This window comes from Crocuta crocuta, unplaced genomic scaffold, assembly GCF_008692635.1.
Source record: "Crocuta crocuta isolate KB4526 unplaced genomic scaffold, BGI_CrCroc_1.0 scaffold588, whole genome shotgun sequence".
In the NCBI taxonomy this organism is placed as follows: domain Eukaryota; kingdom Metazoa; phylum Chordata; class Mammalia; order Carnivora; family Hyaenidae; genus Crocuta; species Crocuta crocuta.
Genome location: NW_027532829.1, coordinates 18,103 through 27,867, shown reverse-complemented (window position 1 = coordinate 27,867; position 9,765 = coordinate 18,103). Strand labels below are relative to the sequence as shown.

General features: G+C 36.6%; 1 protein-coding gene across 1 annotated transcript in view; it reads left to right on the top strand.

Moving 5' to 3' along the window:
* The window catches only part of CENPI (centromere protein I), a gene marked incomplete at its 3' end in the record, with an annotated part of 51,866 nt that overhangs the window by 25,855 nt on the left and 16,246 nt on the right, over positions 1-9,765 (top strand). Inside the window, exons 6-11 of the mRNA XM_077745303.1 lie at positions 3,484-3,532; positions 3,802-3,848; positions 7,637-7,726; positions 8,292-8,420; positions 8,645-8,812; positions 8,969-9,089. Coding sequence (XP_077601429.1) covers positions 3,484-3,532; positions 3,802-3,848; positions 7,637-7,726; positions 8,292-8,420; positions 8,645-8,812; positions 8,969-9,089 — 604 coding nt within the window. The remainder of the gene's footprint in view (positions 1-3,483; positions 3,533-3,801; positions 3,849-7,636; positions 7,727-8,291; positions 8,421-8,644; positions 8,813-8,968; positions 9,090-9,765) is intronic.

Below are 9,765 nucleotides of genomic sequence, written 5' to 3'. Positions count from 1 at the left end.
ACGTCTGGAGCGAACCTCACACATCTGGAGCCGCTGCTGGCCGCTCCGCTCCCCTAGTACTTTCCCCCTTCGCCAAAACTGTGGGTCATTGGTTTTTGTTCTTAAACTAACCAAAATGCAAAACAAATGAATTCTGTGTTTAAGCATACTTTGTTAAGAGTGGGAAATACTAAAGCATGCTTTCCCCTTCCTTTAATAGCTTAATAGACTGACACTCCAGGCAGAGACTGAGCCTTTTATAAGCCAAATATTTAGTAACAGTGTTCATGATGGCACATAGAATTTCATCGCACTTCATAAGAACAGGGCTTTTTGTCTGTTTTAGTCACTGCTCAATAAATATTTGTTTTATGAATGAATGAACAGAAGATACTCATAAATGTTTGTCAAATTAATTGCAATAAACCTGTATTTGAGTCATTTTCATGATGCCGATGAGTTTCTTGCTCAGCTTGGCAAGAGGGAGGGAGACCTACTTTTTTTCTTTTTCTTTATCCTTTTTATGTCTCTTAAAAATATTTATTGAACTATGGTATATGTAGAGAAAATTGCCTGTATCATAATTAATCAGCTCAGTTAATTTTCATTAACTGAACACATTTATGTAAATATCACTAGATCAAGAAATAAGGAACCTAAATTTTTAAAGCATTACTTGAAAAAGTCATTTTCATATAATTTGGTGGGAGCCTGACTCTTTAGTGACTTAGAGGCAGTGGTTACTATTTGTCAGAAAGGCAACTGTAAAGTCCTAGATGTATATATGAGTTTTTCCTTTTTAGATGTGATTAAAAGAGAATGCCAGAGTTCCTTTAATGTTGATGCCCAGAGCAAGGATTGTGTGACACTCATTCATACTCAGCATGAGAAATAGTGTTGCTAATGGTTTATATCCTAGGGATATGAGGTGGTGAGTTTTTTACTGAAAGTTACTATATTTTGTGTAGAATATATCAGACTTGGTCATAATGTATGTTCTTTTCTTAAGAAAAAAAATCCTATATCTAAATTCATGTTTCTTAACAAGCATGTCCATAATCTGAACCCATTTCTAAGAAGAGGATAGGCAATATGGAATCAGACTTTAAAGTTTAGATTCATGATTACCAAAATACAGATAAACAAATTTGAAAGAAAATCTTTGCTTTTGCTGCCTTCTCTAATCCCATTACATCTTTTACTTTAAAAAAAAATGTTTATTTAAAAATTTTTTTATTACATGAGCAGAGGAAAGAGACTCTCTCAAAGAGAGAGTCCTAAGCAAGCTGCGCTGTCAGCATTGAGCCCCCATGTGGGGCTCCATCCCATGAATTGTGGGATCATAACCTAACTGACTGAGCCATCCAGGTGCTTCTACTTTTTTGATTTCCTGACATCTAGAGCAAGTGTTGGCAAATTTTTTCTTAAGGTGCCAACCAGTAAATATTAGGTTTAAGGGTCATACTATCTGTATCTGTCACAGCTGCTCACTCTGCTGATGTAGTGTGAAAAAAGCTATAGACAATACATAAACAAATGACTATAGCAGTGTTCTAATAAAACTTTATTTATAATGACAAGTGGTGGGCTGGACTTGACCCACAGGTTGTTGTTTACTCATCCCTGTGATTATTTACTTGTCCAATAAAGAGATGTTCTTAATTGAATGATCTCCAATCTATGGAGACTTTTTCTTTTATGTTTTATTTTGTGGCTAGCATATTCTTTTATGAAAGAAAAAAAAAACTGCCACCCTGTGGTCCAAAAGATTTTTTCCTATGTTTTCTTCTAGAACAGGTAGTGGCAAACTTTTCCTGTGAAGGCTGAGATAGCAAATATTTTAGCTTGAGGGCCATAGATCTCTGTCACAACTACTCAGCTCTGCTGTTGTAGCAGGAAAGTGGTTATAAAGGATTCATAAATGAAATGTGTATGGCTATGTTCCAGTAAAACTTGATTTACTAAAACACGTGAACAAATCAGGAGACTCTAGATGCTGGCGAGGATGTAGAGAAGTGGGCACCCTCCTACTCTGTTGGTGGGAATGTAAACTGGTGCAGCCCCTCTGGAAAACAGTGTGGAGGTTCCTCAAAATATTAACAGTAGAACTCCCCTATAACCCAGCAATAGCACTGCTAGTAATTTACCCAAAGGATACAGGAGTGCTGATGCATAGGGGCACATGTACCCCAATGTTCATAGCAGCACTCTCAACAATAACCAAATCATGGAAAGAGCCTAAATGTCCATCAACTGATGAATGGATCAAGAAGATGTGGTTTATCTATACCATGGAATACTACATGGCAATGAGAAAGAATGAAATCTGGCCATGTGTAGCAACATGGATGGACCTTGAGGGTGTTATGCTGAGCGAAATAAGTCAGGCAGAGAAAGACAGATACCATATGTTTCCACATATAGGTGGATTAGGAGGAAGCTAACAGAGGACCATGGGTGAGAAGAAGAGGAAAAATAGCTGGGGAGAGGGAGGGAGGCAAACAAACCATGAGAGACTCTTGAATGCTGAGAACAAACTGAGGGCTGATGGGGGTTGGGGAGAGGGGAAGGTGGGTGATGGGCATGGAGGAGGGCATTTGTTGGGATGAGCATGGGGTGTTATATGTAAACAACTTGACAATAAAATATTTAAGAAAAAAATAACAAAAATAAATTTAAAAAAGAAAACCACAATAGATGTTTATAGTGTTTGCTTTAATCATTAAATACTATTTAAGAAAAAAATAAAAAATAATAAAACACATGAACTGTAGGTTTCTGACCTCTGATCTAGAATAAAACCTCAACAAATGGACACTCAAAATGAAATGTTTTAAAGGAACCAATCATTTAGTAACTTAAGTAACAAATCTATTGAGTCTGTGCTATTTGCCAAACTGATTATGCTATATCCACTCATTGTAATATTAAGATCATTAAAAATGATCATTTTGAAGACAGTTAAACATGGGAAAATGCTTTTAAGTGTGAAATCAAAATAAAAGTTTAAGTTTGTATCTTAACAAATATAGACTACTAGAAGGAATATATTAATTTTTGTTAGAAGGATCTTTTTAAAAAATTTTTAATGTTTATTTTTGAGAGAGAGTGAGCATGAGTGGGGGAGGGACAGAGCAAGTGAGAGACACAGAATCTAAAGCAGGCCCCAGGAGCCGTGAGCTCATGACCTGAACTGAAGTTGGATGCTTAACTGACTGAACCACCCAGGCTTCCCACAAGGATCTTTTTCCGTTTTTCAAATTGTCTACAGTGTTTCTGTATTCCAAAAGAAACTTAAAAATATTATAATGAGATACTAGTTAAAGGTATTGGTTCTTACAACTACTATGTAGTAGGAAGAAGAGATGCTTTCAGAACTACCATTCAACAAAATTCTACAGCCTTTTTACTTAATCAGTATAAAATTGACATTTGAGGAAAATGCGTACCACTCTGTTCAAGATATATTGTCATTTTTCTTTTTAACATTTTATATTTTAACAGTGCCCTTATGTCTGCCATTTGTTATATTTACTTACCAAAAAAGAGAATGGTGAGTATTTTCATTCCAGTTTTATTACATTTATTCTGTGGAATTAACATTTCTATTGGCCATTATAAAGTTAACTGGTAGCATTAGTTCTGTGACAAGCTTTTGTAGGAATTATTTTTTTTTTGTGCTTTATCTAAGAACATCTGCTTAATGGTTTAACTGAACAGGGTGTTTATATTTTTGATATGTTGTAATGTGATGCTATATGAGCCACATGGTTTGTTTTTATTCTGAACCTCACGCATTGTACTTTTCTTTATCTTTTCTAGTCAAACCATTTCGTGTGAGAAAACTGCTAGGTCTTCAGGCCAAAATGGTGAGTACCAAAGAGACCTAAAATTGGTCAGCGTATCTGTGCTAGGTACTGAGCTGAGCTTTGGGGATATAAAATTGAATGAACCATGATTTATTCAGGGAGCTTATTATCTGGCGAGCTTTGCCAACAAAATAAAAAATCAGGATAAGATGAGGGTCAAGGAGGAGTGGTGATTCTTGAGAGAAATTTTAAGAGATTAATAGAATTTAACCAGGCCAAGAAGGAAGAGAAGGGCATTCCTGGCAGAGGGAACAGCATAAACAAAGACATATGGATGTTAAACAGCAAGACTGTTTAGGAAACTGGGTTGTTACAGCTGGAAATAAGTGTTGGGAGTAGTAAGAAATGACTACTTTAGTAAAGTAGCTAGATTATTTATGTTTTTGTGGATGTAATCTAGGAAAGCATTCCTTTCTGGACACATATCCTTGAGTATATTCCCTGACCATTATCTCTTATTCTCACAGCTCTCTTGCATTGTTATTTTCATTATACCTGCCTGGTAACAAGTCTGTGAAGCTTTGGGTATAAAACAGTAGGAAGTTGTAGTGCCTATCTTAAATGCTGAAGCCTGCATGACCTACCGAAATGCATGCAAATTTAATGAAAAATATGAACAAATGTGCACATTCATGCTTCTCCAGTGTGAGGTTTCCTATTAGTACAATTAAGTGATTGTTCTTGTTTTACAGCTTCCTATTTTGGTTGTGTCAGTCCAGTATCTTAGCTCTCTGAAGATATTAATGATAGTTTTTGACCAAGTTGGGAGAGAGAGAGAGTGCATGTGCTTGTAAGTGGGAGAGGGGGAGAGAAAGAGAGAGAGAATCTCAAGAAAGGGAGAGTAGATCGTAAGCCTCCACACTCAGTGAACCCGAGTTGGGCTCATTCTCACAACCATGACATCATGACCTGAACCAATATCAACTGAGTCAGATGCTCAGCCAATTGAGCCACCAGCCCTATAAGGAGACGTTTATAATTGTTTTGATTAGCTGAATTTTGGTGATTTTGATCAAGTTCAACAATATCAAACCAAGGAGTCATGGCTATGCTTACATGTAGCCCAAAATGTATAGCAGTAACAGGCATAATCTGCATGTTTGAGCAAATATATTGGATGTATGAATTTCTGACACCTACAAAGGAATGTATCCCCTCTATACCCATTCATACCCTATAAATCCCGATCTGCGAAGGAAACAAAATACAGAAATTGTCTTTTTGGTGGCAGGCATGATTGGTGGGAAGTGTTGCAGGCATGTTATCATACATACACCAGGCCCTGTTGAGAACAGTCTTTGGAACAGGGCTGGGGAGTTGGTGAGGATGGTTGCTAGGATTGTCCCCTCTGCTAGGCGTGAGCCTATCTGACTTGGGCAGTGATTTTCTCCTGTTTCCAGCTCTGTCTCTGTTTCCTCAGAGTTCCTTTCTTTAGTTAGTTTGGTCCTTCACAGTAGAGGCTTTTCTCAAATGCCCGACAGACTTTGTTTATCCATATTTAATAGTAAAGAACTAAAATGGTGATTGGAAACTTTTACATGTGAGCAGGACTTGTTCATTGTTGGATCTTGATGTTTCACTAGGGAGCGCCACAGATGGCTGTGTCACTTTTCCCAGAGCGGAATTCTCTTGTTTCCTGCTAGGACTTATATTAGTCAGGCTTCTCCAGAAACAGAACCAATAGGATATACGTATAGATATGTAGAAAGATATTTATTATAAGGAATTGTCAGTCCACCAATTTAAAATGTTAACCTCATCCAAAACATCCTCACAGAAACACCAAAATAATGTTTGACTAAGTATTTGAGCACTCTGGCCCAGCCAAGCTGACGCATAAAATTAACCATCACAGGTTATCAGCTTGGCTACTAGCACTCTGGGATATAGACAGTTGGAAAGGGGTAAGGAAATGTCCTGGTACTCTTCCTCAGCTGTGACTGTTAGCTGAGTCCAGTTTCATCTTAAGAGGGGAAAAACCTTGATGTTTGTTAGTGTGGTGAAGGAATTTGGGGTTTTAATTGCTTTTCACTTAGATTTTTCAAACAATCCTCTGGTTTTCTGTCCCTCTTGCACTTCTGTTGCCTCCACTTTTCAGAGATATCTGGTCCCTGAAATTCCTGAGCCCTTTTGAGAGTCTTAAAACATGTATCTGCAGCTTTTGAGCTTTTTTCTGTTGCCACCTTAGATTTTGTTTTCTCTGTTTTGCCAAGTTGGTTACTATTTGTTCATATTTATTCTGGGTTCCAAAATCTTCTTGGGATTTCTCATTTGCTGTAGTATCCTCTCATTCTCTTTGAACTTGTGCTTTATGCCTTTTTTATTACTTTACTTTTCATTGGGGCTTAGGGAGGACCCAGAGTTAAACACCTATTTTCAATATGCCATATTTAACTGGAATTCTTTTTTAAAAAAAAAGTGTGTTAACTTTTTAACAACAATGTGTTTAGTTAAGTAGACAATATGTTCTAAATGTCTCTCCTCTACTAAATATTTACTCTAGCAAAAAGCAGTCCAACTCAAAGCAGACTCTGATACTAATTGACAGTACAGAGATCAGAAGATATTTCAGCCTAGATGAAATGCTTTATTTTGGTTTTATTATAACAAATTTAATTTCAAGAAGCTGTTATAAAATAGTAATGCTGTATTTCTAAGCCCCAATTTCTGCCTGTCTTATTTTGTACAATATTTGATTCAACAAAATTGTAACAAAACAAAATAATTTGGTTATTTCCTTGGAATTCGTTAAAATATTTTTAATGTTTATTTTATTTTTGAGAGAGGCAGGGACAGAACGTGAGCAGGGGAGGGACAGAGAGAGAGGGAGACTCAAGATCTGAAGCAGGCTCCAGGCTCTGTGCTAACCTGAGTGGGGCTTGAACTCATGAACTACGAGATCATAACCTGAGCCGATGTCTGACGCTTAACTGACTGAGCCACTCAGGGGCCCTTTTTGGAATTTTTTTAGTGGTATGCTTTCTCTGGATATCCAGATATATCTAACACAGGTATCCAGCAGTAGTGACTTATGTCATTCTAAAATTAATGTTTTGGTTAAGACTTGTTTTAGTTGTATCAAGCTGCTTGACTACTGCATACCTGTTGTTGGATTTCCTAGTTAATTTTCCAGGAATTACGATAAAAGGTATTAATATTTCCTTTGCCCTGTTTTCTTAGCTTCCCTTTTTGTCTTCCCAACTTTCTATCTAAATCAAGAATGAGTCAACTTTGAGTCCTGAGTATGCTACCAGTGAAAGCCATGCTAGCAGGTATGACGTAGACCTAAGGCATAGGCATAGAAGAGGAGAGAAAATATTAAGGAAAAAGTAAAAAAAGGAGAAAAGGTCATAAAAGAAGTCCACAGGCTCATGAGGGTAGTTTTATGATAGTTGATGTAAATGTCTGATTATTCTTTGATTTTCTTTTTTGTTTTTAATGTTTATTTTTGAGACGGAGAGAGACAGTGCGCGAGCAGGGAAGGAGAGAGACAGACAGACAGACAGACACAGAATCCAAAGGAGGTTCCAGGCTCTGAGATGTCAGCACAGAGCCCAGTGCAGGGCTCAAACTCACGGACCATGAGATCATGACCTGAGCCAAGGTCGGATGCTTAACCGACTGAGCCCCTCAGATGCCCCTATTCTTTGATTTTCTATAGCATCTTCCAATAGCCATATCACATAGTAAAATTAGGGTTGGAATATATGTTCAATCTGTTTATTTTATTGTTACTTTTCTTTCTTATGCTATAGACTTGAAAATTGAGAAGTCTTATTTCATTTCAGGGAATGCAGCCTCATCTCCAGGCCTTGTTGTCGCTGTATAAGTTCTTTGCTCCTAGTTTGATTTCTGTATCTTTGCCTGCAAGGAAGAAGGTGAGGGATTAAGGAGTGATTAAGTCATATTGAGATTGAAATATGTTGTTTTTGATTAACTTAATTTACAGATTTAAACGGAAATATTTACAGCATACTGTTTTTATCTTTTTTCTTAAATATTTATTAAATTTTTTTAATGTTTATTTTTGAGAGAGAGAATTGGGGAGGGGCAGAGAGAAAGGGAGACACAGAATCCAAAGTAGGCTCCAGGCTCTGAACTGTCAACACAGAGCCTGACACGGCGCTTGAATCGATGAGCCATGAGATCATGACCTGAGCCGAAGTCAGATACTTAACCAACTGAGCCACCCAGGCATCCCTACAGCATACTGTTTTAAAATCTAGTATTGTGGCATTGTTTCTGGGAAGTTTTCTAAGGGATTGGCACTTTCTTTTGATTGTATTTGTTGTATTAAATAGATTCTTGATCAGAAAAAAAAAATTTGCATGGCTGCAAAATGTTTCATAATTAATACAGTTTCAATTAATGAACAGTTTTGGATTTTATATTGCTTCAAGTTATGGGTACCTATTTATGTACTTTAATCCAATTTTCTTATAGATTTATTTTAAGAATTCAGAGAATCTGTGGAAGACTTCTCTCCTTGCTATGAGGCAAAGGAATCAGGGACCCCCTCCTGAACCTGTAAAATTTATGTTAAGTGTGGCTAATGTCCATCCTGTAAAAAGAGTAAGTATCTAAATCCCCAAATTATTTGTGCACCTTTCTTTTCTTATTAAAGCCAAACAATAACCATTCAGATGTTTAAAGAGATTATAAAATTTAAATAAATTTTAATTGCCTAAGATTCTATGCAAACCACATTTAGACTTCATTAATTGAACAACTTAACAACTGCTTTTAGTTTGTAGTCTGTCTAGTCCGTTGATAGATTGTTTTACTGTCTTCTTTAGAAATGGAATTCTTACTCAGTTATCCCCGTGCTGAATTCTAGTAGCTACAGTAAAGAATATGGGAAAAAAGGGATGACTCTTTCTGATTATCTCAGTAGTAATGGATCATTTCCACTAGAACAGCTTAAAAGCTTCCCTCAACTCTTAAAGAACATCCATTGCTTAGAGGTATGTGACTGGACCATGTGCTTATCTGTATTTTCCATTGAATCTTCGTAGCCTTTATTTTTATTATGTATTTCCTATCTGATGATTTCCTTGTTGCTATGTTCCTTTTCTTCCTTTTCATATACTTACACTTGACTGATTGTACTGTCTTTGCAGCTGCCTTCTCAGATGGGTGCAGTGTTGAACAACTCTCTGCTGCTTCACTATATTAACTGTGTCAAAGATGAGTCCATCTTACTGAGACTCTATCACTGGTTGAGTCAAACATTACAGGAAGGTAAAAATTGATACTTAAAAGCATTAGGTGAATGAAGAAGGAATAATCTTTTATAAGGATGACATTCTAAACAGAAGGAGCCTTCATATGCTATAACTATTTCTCTGATAATCATATATTCAGAGCTGGTATGCTTCCTTTATTGTAATTTTAAGAGATAGTAAGAAAGGAGGTATGTTGTTAAAGAAACATTGCTGGATGGCCACCCAAACTCGCTGGGTGGCTCCATTTTGATGACCATCACAATCCAAAACCTCTTCATCTCTGTAGGTCCAGAGAGTTGCTGTTCAGCCCCCAGAATTATCAGATTAATGCTAAACACACTTGAGAAGACTAATACATGTCAGAATATCAACTTACTATTTCATAATAGAAAGAATTCTTTTTGGTAATGTGTTCATGTTACATATTTCTGCCAACAATAATATCTCCTCTTTGCTACCAGTATAAATGGTAGCCAAATTAGTCATTGGAAGATTTCTTAATTATAGAATTGAAGGAAAGAACAGTAAGGGAGTTTTTCACCCAGACCATAGTAACGCTTGAGAATTTTATTTTTTCAAGGGGATCAGTTTCTTTAGAGATCGTATTTCTGTTGAGCAGATCATTTCTTTCCTGGGTAAGCAACTCCTGACTTTTTTCAAGCATTTAAAATTGGTTTTAGTTGGTTTTAGAC